Source organism: Coffea arabica, chromosome 7c, assembly GCF_036785885.1.
Source record: "Coffea arabica cultivar ET-39 chromosome 7c, Coffea Arabica ET-39 HiFi, whole genome shotgun sequence".
In the NCBI taxonomy this organism is placed as follows: domain Eukaryota; kingdom Viridiplantae; phylum Streptophyta; class Magnoliopsida; order Gentianales; family Rubiaceae; genus Coffea; species Coffea arabica.
This window is the reverse complement of record NC_092322.1, coordinates 11,081,644-11,100,088: the sequence shown is the minus strand read 5'-3', so window position 1 is coordinate 11,100,088 and position 18,445 is coordinate 11,081,644. Positions and strand designations below refer to the sequence as shown.

Below are 18,445 nucleotides of genomic sequence, written 5' to 3'. Positions count from 1 at the left end.
CCGAGTGAGGTGGTAGGTGCACGTTAGTCTCTTTCCCGTTTAAGTACATTAAACTGCGCTCTTTATGGAAGGGTTATTCACCTAGGAGTCCTCGAAGTTTTTCCAAGATTTTGTTTTAGCCTATAAATTTTAGGCTGACATGAGCTTGAGGATTTGAAATTATTCGTAATTAATTTTGTAATAATACTGTAACACTTTTCGTGATACGAAATATGCAAGATATATACTATTAGTGTTCTAATACCATTGCAAATGCAGCTAGTGTACTTTTAAATTTGTGCGCCATTCTCTTTTCAATTAATCTTTTTTACACTAATAATATATATATATATATATATATTAGGGGATTTAGAATTCAAGTCACTTAATTTCAATTTTAATTCGAGCTTTAAGTTTTGTATTGCTAATATATATATACACTGTTAGTCTAGAAAAAATCAATTCATTATTTTTTTCATCAACTAGTACTCCTATTGGATTGTAATGAATAGTCTCTAATTATTTTAGAGACCATTATGGAGATCATGTGGAAGACAAGTTGTGATGCGCATGGGTTATGCCTTCTTTAATTTCAACGAGTGCATGAAAAATGGCTTCGAAAAGGTCTGGAAGAAGCAGCCACGCGAATTTATCTGCTTGACCTTCATGCCTCGGCTAGAAGGATATTCCAAGCTAAACAGGAATACTGAATCCTGTCGTGATCAAAGAGTTTGGGTAAATCCATGGCGCCTTCAACTTACTGATTAACTTGGGAAATGTTGTTATACTTCTTCAGAATTTGCTTCAAACAGCAAGTAATTAAGAAATCAATTAACAGAACAAGGAATTATATGATCATCTCAGCGCCAGTGAACAAAAAGTTCTATTTGCATGAATGACGGCTATTCTAGCTTGAGTTCAGTACGGGTTTGTTGAAGCTTGACTTCTGATGTAGATGTGACGGTGGAGTAACAAATGAAATGGGTAAAAATGGAAGAAAATATGAGCTACACCAGAAAAATCAAAAGCAGCGTTGCAAATGTGAATTACATGCATGCTTCTTGAATGAGACCTCTTCTAGAGGGAAGGACAACGTGTCCCAAGCATTAATTTAATTGAATTCCATGTAGAGCTTTTGTAGCGGATGCCGTCATGGTTAGCGGTATTGGCCGATTCCGATACGAATCGGCTTAATCGGAACGGAGGGGATCGATGCGATACTCATTTTCGAATCGCGGATATTACTATATTCGCGGCAACTTACTTTAACTCGATTGAAATTAATTGATTAGAATTCGTAATGCAATGTATCGGCAGATATATCTGAATCAATTCGGAGTCAATTCGAAAATTTTTTCAAATTGTGCTTTTTTTTTTTTGGTAATTTCTAATTTTAATAAATTTTTCAAATTTTTTTTTTCAAATTTTTATGTGTTTTGATATGCATATCACCCGATATTCAATCAATATGTCGCAACGCATGTGAAACAATCGAGACCGTAACCGTGATCCACGACAGCAAACCGTGGGCGCAGTACAAGATGGAACTTGTAGAAAATACATCCACAGCGATTCTCACGTGATTCTCATGCAGTCATTCATACGCCCAAGTGAGGGAAAAGGATCCAACTGGGCACATTCTTATTTCTTTTGTTTTGTTTGTATGAATTGATTCAGATGGGCACATGGATTGTGAATAAGATCAAGGGACCCTTGAAGGGACTCAGGGGTCACTTGATCAACGAACGGAAATCAGTCCCCGTACGAGGGGAGGGCCGAGGAAGGCTACTCAACGACATGATTTCGCGTGATTCATGGCTCCACGCCTTCCAATCAAAGCCACATCTTCTCCAGTCTCCATGGTCCACAGCAGAAGAAAGCACGCACACCACATACTCTTCCAAAAACATCACCATTCTTCCAATTATTGCCTACGATCGTACTCCCAAGTATTTCATTGATTCATATAGAATTTCTTTTGAGTGCCAAATGCATGAAAAGCTCCAGCCCACCTCTAGTTTGAAAAGAAACTTGGAGAATACTATTATATGTCAATTAAAAATGATAGGAGCGCTAAAGGTTAAGCCGACAAATGGTCCCAAAAGTTAGAAAGCAGGATAGATTTTTAGGTGCAGGAAAGTTACGGCCAAAAATGTCATGCTGCAAAGAAAACTAGCAGGCAAAAGGCGTCGGAGGAGTGGTGCGGTATCCCAGGAGAAGGTCGCATGGTGATGGATACTGGTAGGAAGAGGGACAAATTCTTAATGTGCATATGGGACTTTTTCCATGTGCGGGTGAAAATTTGCGGCTGTGCATGAATGATTAGACTACGCCCATGCAGTGTTTGAACTTTGAAGTCGAACAAGCATTTTCTCATGTATAGTAGTGTTTTTATATCAATTGAAAGACTGAATTAGAGGGAACTTAAATAAATTGAGCTCTGAAATATATATATATATATATATATATATATATATATATATGACAGAAAATCAAAATAATTTTACGGTGCATGTATATAAATATCACCATCATAGCTCATACATGTAAGCCATTAGTTATTTTCGATATACATAAAAAATAAATTAAATTGACTAAATGTTATCATTTGATTGGTCCTTTTTCTCATGATTTGACCGGTTTTTGGCAATCTAAATGTTGTAATATAATCAATTTTAGAAAAATTATTAGGATGGTCCTTCACATTTCCAAAAAAAAAAAAAAAAAATCTTTTTTGGTCCCTAGCATATAAAATGCTGTAATATAGTCTTTTACGTATAAAAAATGTATCAATTTAGTTTTAGAACTTATTTTTGACCAAATTTCAAGCTAAAAAAACATGTCTCCCACCAACTAACTTGCAATTATCTCCCACCACTCTCCCTTGATCCCTTCCCCCTCCTCCTTTCCATCTCCCTCACCAAACCCATCTTCTCCTGCTCCAAAATCTCTCCTGAATTTGGTCTTTGAAGGCCAAATCTTCTTTCTATCGATTTGCCCCTCTATCCTTCCTAAAATCGCCCTCCTAAGATGTTGGCAATGAAAATGTAAGAGGGCAGCAAGTTAGTGGGAAGAAGATGAGAAGTGAAGGTGGTGGTAAGCGAATGTGAGAAAAGCGGAAGAGGGAGATTGTACGTGTGGCTTATTTTTAAAGGAGATTTTAATCATGTTTTAATTTTACTCCTAGAAGGATGATCACGTTGCTAGGGTGTAATTCTTTTTTGTGCAAATTTAATTGGGCATAGGTTATAGGATGAAGATGGTGCATAGGTTAATAGGAGAAATTAACTTGTACGAATTTTATGTGTAAGAGATCAAAAAAAGAATTTTTTGAAATGTAAAGGTCCACTTTGGTCATTTTGCCAAACTTTTAAGGAATATACCATAATACCCCTATTCATTTTCTTCATTTACTCGTGTGTTAGTAACTTTTTTTTTTTATTAGATGGCAATAGTTAATTTAATCTAATTTTACTCTTATTCGTACTCTTATCCTAACCTACCTTAGAAGGGGGGAGACTTAATGGGATCTGAAAAAAAATGAGATTTAGAGAAATGGACGGGGACTGAATCACCATCGATTTACTGAATCACCATCTAATTAGATGAGTACATTGCACACCTATATGAATTTGAAAGAAGTTACGTATAGTGATACATTGATGGAAGACAAATACACTACATACTTGTATGAATTTGGAAGAAATTAGTTATAGTGACAATAGTAACACATTGATGGGAAACAAATACACTGCATGCTCATATAAATTTGGATGCTCATATAAATTTGGAAAAAATCACATACAGAGTGACACATTAGTAGAAGACAAAATTTAAATCTGCCAAGACTTAAAAGCGTTTGTAACAGCCAACAGGCCAAAGGGCCGTTGGTTCCCACGTGGTAGTAGCTGCCCCCGCCAAACCTAACTCCCTCAGGCGCCTTTGACTCCCCCCAGTTCTGCCAACCAAACAACATCTCATCATTTATTTAAACCCTCCAAAACTCTTCCTCTTCTTTTATAAAGCCAGCCACCAGCCACCAGCCACTGTCCTCGTCGTCCTCCTCCTCCTCTGCCGCCATTTCCTCCCTGATTTCTTGAACAAAAAGAGCAAGAATTTCTGAAGAAATTCAGGGAGAAAAACAATGGCTTTATCAAACACCTCAGCTTTTGCTTCAAAATCACTTCTTCCCTCCTACAACCAACCCCATCAGCCCAGTTTAGCTTTCCCAAGCTCCACCGCCAACAGCCTCCCGCAACCCAAAATCCGCCACCCCATTTCTGCCGTTCACGCGTCGGAGCCAGCTAAGACCCCTGTTACATCCACTGCTGCTACCAAGGCTGCGCCATCTGTGGCGGCTAGACCAGGGAAATGGAGTGTGGATAGCTGGAAAACCAAGAAGGCTTTGCAGCTGCCTGAGTACCCAAATCAAGAAGAGTTGAAATCGGTTCTTGAAATTATTGAGGCTTATCCTCCATTGGTCTTTGCTGGTGAAGCTAGGAATTTGGAGGAGAAGCTTGCTGAGGCTGCGTTGGGGAATGCTTTCTTGTTGCAAGGTGGGGATTGTGCTGAGAGTTTCAAGGAGTTTAATGCTAATAATACACGGGATACTTTCAGAATTCTTCTTCAGATGAGTGTTGTTCTCATGTTTGGTGGTCAAATGCCTGTGATTAAGGTAAATGTATCCCTATCCATATCCAATCAATCTCGCTTTTATTGGTTTCTGCTATTTATTTCTACTGGAGATGAAATGGGATGAAATGGGTTCTTTCTATTTGCTGTTATTAAGGTATTTGTACGCGATCAAGATCACTTTTTTTGAATTGTTTGATATTGTCTTGTTATTGGTGGATATGAATCGGATGTATTTAAATTTGTGTTTCATTAGTGTAATTGTCAGTTGAGATTTAGTACTACTGCAATATGAATGATTACATTGAAGGTCAGACAGGAACTTCTTGCTTTTTAGTTAGAGATGCGTTCTTCAAAGGGAGAGTGTGTAGAAGTCTTTAGCCGCTAATGTCAGCGCTAGTAATTATAGGAATGTCTGAAAACTTTTAAAAGAGTTATTTTAGGTGTCCAAAGTCATCTTATGCTCAAATTTTCATATGAGTCTGGTATAACATTATGATATGCTGCCACCACTTCTTCTTCTTCTTTTTTTGGTTTTTATTTATTGGGGGGGGGTGGTGGTTTGTGTGTGGAAGATGGAATAGCTGTTTGATGGAAGTTCAAGTCTATTTGCAAGTTCATTGTTATTTTTTTGTATATTAAGATCAAATTGATTCTGGTGGTATTAACTAGTGGTGACAATTAAATGTATGTAGGTTGGAAGAATGGCGGGACAGTTTGCAAAACCAAGGTCAGACCCTTTTGAAGAGAAGGATGGTGTAAAGCTGCCTAGTTATAAGGGAGACAATATCAACGGTGATGCTTTTGATGAGAAATCGAGACTTCCAGATCCTCAGAGATTGATAAGGGCCTACTGCCAATCTGCTGCAACTCTCAATCTTCTAAGGGCCTTTGCTACTGGTGGTTATGCTGCAATGCAGAGGGTCACGGAGTGGAATCTTGATTTTGTGGAGCACAGTGAACAGGGAGATAGGTGTGTGAAAGAATTTAGGAACAGAGAGAAGTTTTAGGACATCTCAGATTACCAATTCTTGGCATTCTCAATTCTCTTTTTGACTAAGTTTTTAGAAGATGGAGGAATTATATGGTTCGGACAAGAAGATAAAACTCAACTCTTGCCTTTCAACAATTTTAGCATCTACTTTGTCAGACTTAGTGCATGTGGCAATTTGTAGTTGGAACTGTCCTTCAAACTTTCTTAACATGTTATGTGTGCTACTGGATTGTTTGGCAGGTATCAAGAACTGGCTCACAGGGTTGATGAAGCCTTAGGGTTCATGGCTGCTGCCGGACTTACTATTGACCACCCTATCATGTCATCAACTGAATTTTGGACATCCCACGAATGCTTACTATTACCTTATGAGCAAGCACTTACCAGGGAGGATTCAACTTCTGGACTTTTCTATGATTGCTCTGCTCACATGCTCTGGGTTGGAGAGCGCACAAGGCAACTGGATGGTGCCCACGTAGAATTTTTAAGAGGAGTTGCTAATCCTCTTGGCATTAAGGTATCTATGGTGTTTATTCTCTTTAAAAACTTTATAAACTGATTGAACTATGGTGCTAATCCCCTTGGAACTGAGGTATGCGTGGTGCTTATTCTATTTAAATACTGGAATTGTCTAGGAAATAATTTGAAGCAGAATTTGCCTCCCTGCCCCAGAGTTGTCTCCCATTTTTCTTGCATAAAAGAAATTCAAGTAGCTGATTCATTTGGCTCTGTTTGCAGTATGGTTTATTATATATGGCAATCTTGTGCATAGACAACACTTTTATCAGATGTAATTGGTTTCCCAGTAACCCTTAGTTGTTATAGTATCAACAGAGTATGTAAGCTAGATCCGTCTCCCTCCAATTTACCAAAGAGGGGGTAAAATTTCCATTGTATTGTTGTCTGCTATTGGTGTTATACTATGCTATATGTGTGACTGTTCCATGCGCAACTTTATACCTTGTAGAAGTGATGGGCTGACACATAGGTGGGGGACATTGGGCAGATGTTGCGAGAAACTTTTAAAGTACATTTCTGCTTTAAAATCAGCATTACTAGTTTTTTTTTTCCATGTTTATTAAATTTTTAGCAAGTATCTTCAAAAGATTGCTCAAGCAATTAAATTTTTTAAATTAGATTGCTCAACACTACTAATTTTTAAATTTGGTGTTATGAGTAGCAGTAAGGATAACGTTACATTGAATATTTTCTCAAGCAATTAAAGGCAATATGGATCTTCAAATTCTCAAGCAAAAAATGATCCACCTGTACTCTGAGCTACGTCTACATATTGATGATGTCATCCTGTGATATCAGGAAACTAGTTTATGTTGCATTTCTTTAATCCTAAAATAATGTGTAATTGCAGGTGAGCCAGAAGATGGATCCAAAGGAGCTCGTTAACATCATTGAGATTCTAAATCCAATGAACAAGCCGGGAAGAATTACTGTAATTGTTAGGATGGGTGCCGAGAATATGAGGGTTAAACTTGCCCATTTGATCAGGGCTGTTCGTGGAGCCGGGCAGATTGTCACTTGGGTCTGTGATCCTATGCATGGGAACACAATCAAGGCACCCTGCGGACTAAAAACTCGTGCTTTTGATGCAATATTGGTATTATATACTCTTCTTTTCTACTTAATGTTAGTTATTTATGTCAATTTGCTTTCCTGTCTTTGGTTGTGGCTTCAAAACCTGAAAGTGAGAAATATGTGATGATTTTTTGTATCAAGCTTCCCAAAAATCTGCATTTGAAAAATCTTCCCTGAATTTTGTGACCTTTCCATAACAACTTTGAGTTTTTGGAAATTGACTCCTAAATGGTTCCTTTTTCCCAAGAAAATGGAATGAAGAAAAAGTGACTAACTAGTCGTTCTTTTGATAAATAACAGACTTAACTCCTTAGTAGCATACTGTCTTTCTGCAACTTATATTAAAATTTTAAGTTGATTGTTATCCATATTTAGGTTAATGAGTACATTCTCAACAACAAAATTTGTGGTGTTCTATAGAGTTTAGGCCAAATGACAAGTTTATTGGAATATGATTATTGGTGGTAGGTGGAAAAGTAAAGTCTCAATTAATCATCACAAATAACTCCAAAATGGGGCACTTGTTATATTAGTGGTCCACTGCTAGGTCTGGGTCCTCTTGGATGTCAGGTCGTAATAATTTGGTGACATTTGATTGTGATCAGTGGGATCACCTTCCAATTACGTTTTGAAAATCATTAATGGACATGGAGTAGTTTGCATGTGTACTCGGAAGAAAAGAAGCAACAAAGAATCTTGCAGATGTAACCCGTATCTCATTTTGATCTTCTTAGTTTTGTATATTGGAAATCTATATGGACAACACCATGATGTTACATAAGTGTTGGCAGGCTGAGGTTCGAGCATTCTTTGACGTGCACGAGCAAGAAGGGAGCCACCCAGGGGGAGTTCACCTGGAAATGACAGGGCAGAATGTGACGGAGTGTATTGGGGGGTCAAGGACGGTAACATATGATGACCTGAGCTCTCGCTACCACACACATTGTGACCCACGGCTTAATGCTTCTCAGTCTCTGGAACTCGCATTCATTATTGCTGAACGGTTAAGAAAAAGAAGGATTGGAACTCAGCGTCTGCTCTCCTTGAGCATGTAACTAGGATATCTGCTCAAACCTTTGTCATCTGGCAAACTAATTAAGATCAGCCTACTTTAAGCTTAAAGAAGGTATGTCAGTAAGCAAACAATGCACAGTTGGGTGGATTTAGAAAGGTTTCAATATTGCTGAGAATCAACCTTTGCTTTGGTTGCAACCCCACGCTGGATTTCTGATTTGTTTGAACTTCTGATGAACAAATCTTTCATGGGGTCTAACCTGAATTGAAGCTGCAAAGAGCAAAGAATTCTGCATTGCTTATTTTGGAGAAGCTCAGGCTCTAGTAATGGTATCCATCTGAAGCTGGCATATATGAGAGGATTTAGTCTGTACTACGAGTTTTATGAGTTTGTTTGCTGTTTAAGTTGGAAGTTTGTTTTTGGCTTGCTTTTCATGTTTTGATGTATCACTGCTTTTGCTCGTGAAAAAATAATAGAGCTGTTCAAGAGCAAGCAGTTTTTGTAAGTTGTTTTTACCTCAAAACTACTATGAGTGTTTTTCTCCAAATTTACATAAATTTATTTTTGTAATACTTTACAAGTGAATTTTATGATCTGCTAATTTAAAGTTTAAACGTTAAATTATTGGGGTATGTATGTCATGCCACACAAATCTAATGCGGATTGCCAGGAAAATGTGAAAAGAAATAAATGAAAACAAGGAATCATTATTGTCTCGGAGGGCAGCAATCAGCTCCATCAATTGGGCCAGTTCAGGACAAAAGATAGGTTAGGTTAGTAGTACTTTTAAAGCTAAAAGATGGAAGGAAAAAATGAAAAGGAATGGAATTAATAGTATCCTACGGTTGTGCTATAATACTCCCTTGATTTAGTTGGGTCTGTATACCCACTAGTCCCTACAACAGTTTCGATTGTGCCATAGTACTCCCTTGATCTAGTTGGGTCTGTATACCCACTAATCCCTATAACAGTCTCCTTAGACTCCCCCTCTTCCTAGATTAGGATAGAGTAGGTTATACAAATGTATCGTTGCTGGGAAAAAAAAAAAATTGTTTTGAGTTTTGTGAAGAAAGTCAGAGAGAGAAGGTCCTACCGACACCAAATCAAAGTTTGTCATTGGGACAATCCCGATAAAGTTGCCATGGAAATTCTGTCACGCAGAGACCAAATCAGTTGTCTTTCTTAGTCTTCAAAACCTGATTTACGTGCACAAATTTCTTGCTGCATATGAAATTTAAATGGACCAATTTGGTGGATTGGTTTGTAAATTGTGACATTGTCGAGCTATAATTTGTTTGTATTACTTTCATTACGATGATTCTTGTAATCTTATGAGAAAAATCCAAGCTCTTTGGTGAAAGAACCAGCCAAGCTTCAAGGATAAAGAGCAACAAGAAATCCCACATCCAATAAACTTGCGTTGTTCAGCTTTTTGAAATCAACTTACGTCATAATATCTCATGGCTCAAAATATTGATAGAAAGCCAGCCTCTCTTTTATGTATTTTTGGGGATAATCTCAAGTACCTCCCTTCACCAAAAGGGATTAATAGAATAGCCCTTGAATGAGCATAAGCAAAAATTTCTTTGGGGGAAAGATTGAAAGGGAAAAAGGAAGAAAAGAACCTAGCTCCTCTCTTAGAAAATCTTCCCCCCCCCCCCCCCCGTCCCGATCATAGCACCTAAAATTTAAAATCACTTCTATTCAATTCTAACTCATTGATTATCCAATATTATTTCTTCTTTAATGACTGTTGTTTTTAACCAACTGCTACCCTTCACCTTTCATTCACTTTAGATCTAAATATTCATTTTTAAACCTTTTCTAGGCGTTTACGATAAAAATACGTTTCATCTTTTTTTTTTTGAAAATTTTATCACAAGAATTCATGAATTGTTTAGATGTGAGTATCTAGTCATATACTAGAGCGATGCTTTGGGTTTGATTTGTCACAAGAATTTATGATTTTTTTTTAAATTTTTACTGATGTCATATTTTTGGGTTTGATTTGTTACAGAAATAGTAGAAAAAGGGAGGTGCGTGGAATTAATAAAACTACAAGGGGTCTAGCTGTAGTTGCCATATACCTCAGGGGAGGTATTGGAAATTATCCCTTCTTTTATTCTGGCTAAAGAAACCTTCTTGTTTTCCTGATGCCTGCAAGAATTGCAAACCTCAAGCTGTTCCAATTAACATTTTAAGCCTTCTGTCCCACGTCAACAGGTATGGCAGCATAAACAAGCAGAAAGGAAAATTTATGGTCTAGTACTGCATGAGCCAGAAATTGCAGCAATAGAAGAAATACAACCCCGAATTGAACAATAAGATACAAATTCAAGAACTTCGAGGCTTCTGCAGTTGCTATTGACAATTGTAGAGTGAATTTATAGTTCAGATTGACCCACATTCAACTCATTCATTTCAAATGTTGAGAAAACCCCTTTTTTTTTTTCTTAATTGCTTTTGAATTGAAGTCTAGATCGGTACCACATCAAATCATCCATTCTGGTTCTATCATCTGCGGCTGTCGCCACAGGGTAACCAAATCCAACGCAGCTGACAGATTACCTGTCTCAGTCTCACTTGAAATCCTTGCATCTTTTGAGAATGCAGTTTTCTGGTGCAGGTGTTTTGCGAAGCCGATCTTCGCGTAAACTTCCCAAGTCGCTGCTCCCAAGCAACATATCGATCATCGTGAAGTTTCTCATTGCAAGCTTGAGCTGTGAAAAAGAGAAAATCCTTAAATTGTGGAAAGCCGAGATCTCCCCTCAGGTATAACTCCTCACTCCTGCTAGCTGCTGCTGTTGAGTATCCATGGTTCCCTGATAAAACTACTAATCCACGTCATTTGTAGCACAAAGAAAGAACACTCAAGACAGGCATTTCCGCGTGGACATGTCCCTCCTTAGAAGAAGATTTTGGAAAATAATCTTTGGATAATTATGTCCACTCAAGACAGGCAATGAAAGTAGCAACTAAGGAAGATTCTTGCATCAAGAAGACAACATAAAGTACGAATAATTATGTCCGTATAATTCAATTCTCCAATGACAATTATATTCAAATTACTAATTCAATCAGAAATTTTCCTAGAATTCACGGCCTTGGACAAGAAATAGACTACATAATATGCATATAATTGATCTGAAAATGAGAAAACCCCGCAAAAAATTTCAATATCAGAAGCTACAAATTATGAACTTCTCTCAACTTTCTTGACAATCGATCTTACCCTGCAAAACGCTAAAATGGAATGGTGACGGCGATGGCGATGGCGACGGCCATGGCGATGCTGAAGAAGGATCGGTGGGAGTTCTTAGAGCACTCATCCGGAGCTCCTCTCGGCGCAGCGTGGCATCCACCAACCTTTCCCAGTTGTCGTAAACTATACTCATGTTTGATTATTGATGATACCACAATTTAGATGATTCTTTCAACTTGCTTGATGATTTCAAACCAAGTTTTAAGACCTCCAATACCTCCCAAAGTTACTAAAACTAAAAATCTGTTTTTCTCTATTTTTTTTGCCTTGCTTTAGTTTGCTTATACCAACGCTTTTCTCAGTTATTCCACAGATTCTAAAAGACTTGGCGTAACGAGGAACAATGTTTGTTAAGCCCGGCGATGACTCGGGAAGTGTCATCCTTTAGACTCACTCCCCTATTGGAGGAAGATGGGGTCGGTAGGGATGGTTCTTCCACTGCATTAATAGGGCTCTAACTGGAAAAAGATGTTTTTGGTGTTACTTTGAGAAGAGAATTGTCAGTTTGATGTGCGAATATTGACCTTCCATCTTTGATTTTAAGCAAGATTGTTGGAAAATAAACTCCAAAGACGTTCTTGGATAATTTTGAAAACCTCCTTTCACATTAGATTTTTCAATAGTACTGCCGAGGTTTAAAAATTACATATACCTTCCATGATTTTATTGTTTGGATAGTAAAAGCTATTCAGTGGTTAAATTTTGAATGAATAACTCAACATATCCTCATATAATTGTGAAGTATATTTTACTTTTCTATAAAATTCTTAAGAAAATTTGAAACATTCACAAATCACAAATCCACTTTCAGTTTTTTTTTTTTGGTATTATTTTAAACTTTCCATATTCACACCTTCCAAATCACTATCACTATCTCTATGACTATCTTACCATCCATTTTATTGACAACCAACCCTAGCACATTGCGTTTGGGGATAATTTCACAAACCTCCCCTAAAGTTTATGATGATTGCAGGGAATACCCTCTAGGTTAAAAAAATTACATAAACCTCTCTTAGAAAATAGTTTGGGGCACACTTTGCTAATGTAAGCAAAATATCCCCATTGATAATCCTATATAGCCCTTAGAAATAAAATTCCTTTGTAATTTTAAACCTGATATATTGCCACATATTTTAAGAAAACTATCTATCAAATTCATTTCTCTTCCATCAAATAAAAAAATTTACACGGACGAACCAAAAAAAAAAAAAAATCTTGGATACCAGTTAAGTAAGTAACCTAGTTTTGTAGGAGTTTACAATTTTTTTCCAATTTAATATGATATCATGTAAAATTGGATTGAGGTGATTTGAGTGGTTAAAATGAGAAAGAATCTATTACTCTTGCTCTTCTTTATTTTCTCTCTCTCTTTTTTAACGATTTGTTAAGTTTAATTTTAAAAATGCATCACTTCATGGAGGTGTTAAATTGAGTAATTCATGAAGGTTGCTTTTATCATTTTAACGTGAAAGGTACTATCTGCAATTGTCATAAACCTCAGGGGAGGTTTGCGAAATTATCCCTTACGTTCAAGCAGAATCCATCGTTTGTGAGTTGGTTTACAATATTGTTAAATTATAATTTGTTTGTATTACTTCTACTATTCTGTATTTCTTGTAAACTTAAAAAAAAAAAAAAAAAAACCTACAACTTTAGTAGATAGAGTAATAAGAAATCTCACATGTAATAAACTTGTGTTGCTCAAGTATCTGAAAAAAAAAAAAAATTTCCATGATCAAGTAATATGTTTGAGGGGTCAATATATTGATAGAAACCTTGTATCTCTTTTTTCTGCTTAAAAGAACTTTGTCTTTCTGATGCGTGCAAGAATACCAAACATCCATCAGCTTCAATTAAATTCTTAATCCTTCTCTACCATGCATGTAAGCGATTTTATGGTAGAGTCCCCGAAGAAATACTCACTTCTAAGTACCAAATAGGTTATCCCACGGCAGCCCTTTTGCATAAATTCGATAGAGAAGAAGTAGTTGTTGGTCCCAACAATGATCAAGTAGCTTAATTTGATACCCAAATCCTTTGGGACTTTTGTTACTAGGGTCTTCTGAGGGATATTGGTGAACTACTAAATGAATATGCAAGTGGAGAGAATTAAAAGAAAAAAAGAAAAATAAATAGCCAAATCGGACAAAGGAACTAATATTTCAAGAGAACAAAAAAAAAACAAAAGTACAAGCAATCATGTAGAATGGCAATGGCCACCTGGTTGGCTGGGTGGTTCTTGAAGCCAAGTTCACAAATACCCAATCAGGGTGACTCATTAATCCTAAACCAGTCCCTCATTTCACAACACTAATTGAAAGAAAAATAAGTAGTAGTGACGAGAAAAAGAATGGCTTTCTCAAGTTCCAATGGAAAGTCATTAGATTGGAGTGTTGGTAGCTGGAAAAGTAAGAAGGCCTTGCAGCTTCCTGAATATCCTGATGAAACTGAACTCAATGCAGTGCTTGAGACACTGGAATCTTTCCCACCCCTAGTCTTGGCTAGTGAGATAAGGGCTTTAGAAGAAAGGCTTGCTAATGCAGCTGCGGGCAATGCCTTTCTTTTACAAGGAGGGGATTGTGCTGAGAGCTTTAAGGAGTTCAGTGCTGATAAAATTTTTGATACCTTCAATACTCTTGCTCAGATGAGTACCGTCCTCATGTTTGGAGGGCAATTGCCAGTTGTTATGGTGCATGATATTATTGTCACTTCTCTGACTTCATTGGTTTTTTTGCTAATTTTTCATCAAATCAAGTTCTTTGTACAAATGCAATTCCTGAACAACAAACAACTAAGTTTGATTTGCAGGGTATGGTGCAACTAAATTATTAGGAGTAATGACTAATTAAAACATAATCCTATCAGCAATGATGCGTGTGCATGCAAGAGTTGATCAATGCAAGTGACTGGAAAATACAGAGGGACTGGAATATCTTGCCAGAGAAGGCATATTAGGACTAAAATGTTCACGGCTGCGACGTATTAAAAATATACTGACTATGAAAAATGTAGAAGAACAGCAAGACATGGGCTTTTTGTAATCGAGGTGCTGTTACTTGTTTGATTAGATAACGTGGTAAGTCATTCTATTTTGCATGTCTTCAAACTCGTAAATTCTACTCCAATTGAGAAATTATTCAACTATGAAGTTGGCAATATTTCTCTTGTTAACGATATCAGGTTGGAAGAATGGCTGGTCGGTTTGCTAAGCCAAGATCAACAACATATGAGGAGAAAGATGGACTGCGGCTACCGATTTACAGAGGGGATAGTATTAATGGTTACGACTTCAATAGAAAATCAAGAACTCCAGACCCTCAAAGGGTGATAAAATCGTACAATCAATCTGGTGTTACTTTGAATGTCATCAGGGCATTAGTAAGTGGAGGCCATTTACCAAGTAAGAAGGTTTCCCATTGGAATCTTGATTTTTCTACAGAAAGATAGGCAACGAGCTAGGAAACATGGAGAATGGCCTTTCCGTGCGTTTGTTGCACTTGTTAGGAAGCAATAGCATCTTTTCCTTTTTGTCAAGCATGCTTCAAACTTGAGCTAATTTGGTCTAATTTTTTAAGCAGGTGCTCACTAATCACTCGTTGATACTATTATGTAAATATGTATTAACATTTGTTTCCCTAAATTGCATTTATGCACATTTCCAATTTAGTTTTAATTTGTTTGAATATTATTTCCTGAACTCCATTATAACGAGTATGAGTGCGCACTCATCATATATACCCATTTATGAAACCTAAAATTGGGGAAGTTTTTCCTTATAAATAAATTTAAAAAAAAAAAAAACTTTATTAGTTGGTGGCTGATGATAATGAATTCAACTCCAATCTTTTTTACTCCTATTAAACGTTTACATTATAGACTCAGTCAAAAAATGGAGTCAACTCATTCACATGGACCAACGGACAAGCGTACTGAAGATTCAAAAGGGAGAAAAAAGATCTTCAATAATATGGAGTTTCTAACTCGTGTAAAAAGAAAGATTTTGTTCACTTCAAAAATATTAGCAAATCTTCAAGTGCAGTACGTCCTTAAGAAAGTGTTGCTTTGATTTGGATATAATCTTAGTTTGACATGGAGTTTGCTTAACAGGTATCGAGAACTGGCTAGCTGCATTGATGAGGCACTGGGATTTATGGCTGCAGCAGCACAATCCCGAAGCCTTGACTGCCCATCAACGATACAATCAGCTGATGAATTTTGGAAATCACACGAGTGCCTGCTTTTGCCTTATGAGCAATCCCTTACTAGAGAGGATCCAATCACTGGCTTCTGCTACGATCGTTCTGCACACATGCCTTGGGTTGGTGAGCGTACCAGGCAACTTGATGGTGCCCAATGGGGAATTTCTCAGAGGAGTTGCTGACCCCATTGGCATTAAGGTACCCAAGTCCATCCCTTACCTCTTTTGGCGACTTCTGTCAAATATAAAATTTCAATTCTACTCTTGGTTCCTTGAACTCTTTATTAATCTTGCTTCTTTATTCAAGAATTTGTCTAACTGGTGTCTTTATTGTACTCTTAACTAGGGTTTCGACCTTAGTTTTTTTAAAATTGTAATATCAAAATGAAAAGGCGTCTAAATTCAAGGAAACAAAATATTCGAATGCATACAATATAGATGGTATAATAAATTCAAAGGACAATAAATGTGAGTGTATACTAGAGCTGCATATGAGTCAAACCATTCACGAGTCCATCACAAGCACCTTGAGTCAAAACTAAACTTAAGCTCGGTGCTCGAACTGACCAAATTGAGCTCGAGATAGAACTCGAATTTAAAGATACTCAATTCGTTAGTTCACGAATCAACTCAATTATATATATATATATATATATATATATTAGTGAAATTACATATATATATATACACCTAATATTTTATTATTTGCTAAGAAAAATTACTATTTTATCCATTTTTTAAAATATAAAATAATTATTTTTATTTTTAATGATCAACTCGATTCAAATTTGAGGTCGAGTTCAAGTTTGACCTTTACATTGAGAGCTCGTTGAATTCGAGCTGAAGGTCAAACTTTGTAAAATTAAGTCGAGACTCAATTCGATTAAACCAAAACTCGACTCGATTCAAATAGCCCTGGTGCATACGACATAAATGATAGAATTTGTGTTCAGGGACTCATCGATCGTGTCTTGGTTACATGCAAAATGCGCTATAGATGGGAGGGCGCTTGTGTTAATAAGTGCCATGAAAACAAAATCTTGTTTTCTGTATCCAAATAGAGATTCAGTAGCTATAATCGTTGCAGGTGAGTGATAAAATGGGTCCCAAAGAGCTTGTTGATCTTGTTGCTGTCTTGAATCCTAATAATAAGCCTGGAAGGGTGACAGCGATCACAAGGACGGGAGCAGGAAATTTAAGAGCCAAACTTCCTTATCTTATCAGGGCAGTTGGCGAAGCATTGGGGGCTCTGTTCCTCTGACATTTGCCGATCTAGGAACACGTTATTTGACTAATTGTGATCCCAGGCTTAATGCTTCTCAATCTCTTGAGCTTGCCTTTTTTTATGGCTCGGCTGCTCAAGAAATATAGGATCAGAAAATGCGTGAAATCTCCATCATCTATTGTTCCACATGTCAACCACAACTAAGCCAGGCCAGCAAGAATCTGTTGCTTCAGCTAAACAGTTTGAAGTCAACAAGCTTGCAGTTGGTTTCATTTAGCCCCCCAGAAAAGAAGATCATATTGGTTGGTAATTTTGAGCTCACAGTGATCCTTGCAGCCACAATTGAAATGAAATCAAAATCAACATTTTCTCACCTATCTTGATATTCAGACAAGAAGAGGACAATATGATATGTTTCTAATTTAGGGGATGCAGATTACAGACAACATTTTCTTTCACGTAAATTAATAATATCCGCGATCACATAAAACGTTGTACTAATTCATGAAAGGAAGAGTGTGTTGGGATCTAGACCCGGAATAAGCTACTATTGAAAAATAACACAAAATGATGCGTTTGGATAGCCAAATTAGAAGTTCGAAACAACTTCAATCTTATGATTCAAAGGCAAAATTATGAGTACTCCCTCAATCACCATCAGAAAGGCAAAACTTTGTTCCAACTACAAAGACAGCTGAAAGATGATTACCTCCCACTCATGCAATTTTTCTACAGTTTCAGGATGCAGTCTTCTAACAATAATCAATGATCCATTTGCATGAATTGATGAAGCTTTATCGCAGAGTGAACCTCTATATAGCTCCCCAACAATGTACTTGTGGCGAAGTTACTCGTTGCAAACTTGAGTTCTGAAAAAGTGAAAGTCCTTAAAGCCCCTTCTACATGAGCCTGCTCACCGCTACAAGCTGCAGCTTTTTTAGCACACAGAACTATCATTTTTAAGCCGTTAACAAGAAGATTGCAGAATCAAATTCATCCAATCCCAAATGGATGTAATTATCTGAACATGAAAAAACCCTGCTAAAAAAATTCAACCTCTGATATTACGAAGTGTCGATCTTTCTCAACTTTCTTAACTAATGCTTGACTCCCACCTTCCAAAACCCTGAAATTTAAGGATGGTGATGATAATGTTACTGAGGAAAGATTGATGGTGGTTCTTAGAGCATAGCGTAGCATCCACCAACCTTTTTCAATTGTAGTAAACTACAGCCATCTTTGATGGTTGATGAATCTACGAGTTATTCTGTTCAGTAACTTGGTTGAAGTTTACTGTTGCAACCTACAGACAACATTATTGTTGTATTCATATAAAATTTAATGTCTGAGTAAGTATTATATCTTATCTCTAGTTTTGATATTAGCAATAAGCTGGAAGAGATGACCATTTGTAGTTACAACAATGGTAGCATTGATTTGAATAACTAAGTTTCTTTCATCAGCTAGGCAGGAGTTGAAATTTAATTTCGATGCAAATGTGCTCATTTATGTAACGGACTTCAGGAATCAGGATGGAGGTTACA

At 36.9% G+C, this 18,445-nt stretch overlaps 1 protein-coding gene, 1 long non-coding RNA gene and 1 pseudogene across 2 annotated transcripts; 2 read left to right on the top strand and 1 right to left on the bottom strand.

Annotated features, from left to right (window-relative positions):
- The first annotated feature begins 3,983 nt into the window (after positions 1 to 3,983).
- Positions 3,984 to 8,798, top strand: LOC113698120 (phospho-2-dehydro-3-deoxyheptonate aldolase 2, chloroplastic). The gene is made up of 5 exons (XM_027217821.2): positions 3,984 to 4,654; positions 5,307 to 5,584; positions 5,846 to 6,122; positions 6,975 to 7,220; positions 7,990 to 8,798. The coding sequence occupies exons 1-5, from the start codon at positions 4,124 to 4,126 to the stop codon at positions 8,251 to 8,253; spliced, it is 1,596 nt and encodes a 531-aa protein (XP_027073622.1). The 5' UTR covers positions 3,984 to 4,123; the 3' UTR covers positions 8,254 to 8,798.
- A 1,729-nt stretch (positions 8,799 to 10,527) lies between these two features.
- LOC113698645 (uncharacterized) lies at positions 10,528 to 11,964 on the bottom strand. The gene is made up of 2 exons (XR_011817629.1): positions 11,446 to 11,964; positions 10,528 to 11,035 (listed from the first exon to the last, which is right to left on the bottom strand). It is a non-coding gene; the product is annotated as an uncharacterized lncRNA (long non-coding RNA).
- A 1,864-nt stretch (positions 11,965 to 13,828) lies between these two features.
- On the top strand, positions 13,829 to 16,937 carry LOC113699522 (phospho-2-dehydro-3-deoxyheptonate aldolase 1, chloroplastic-like; annotated as a pseudogene).
- The last annotated feature ends 1,508 nt before the right edge of the window (positions 16,938 to 18,445 follow it).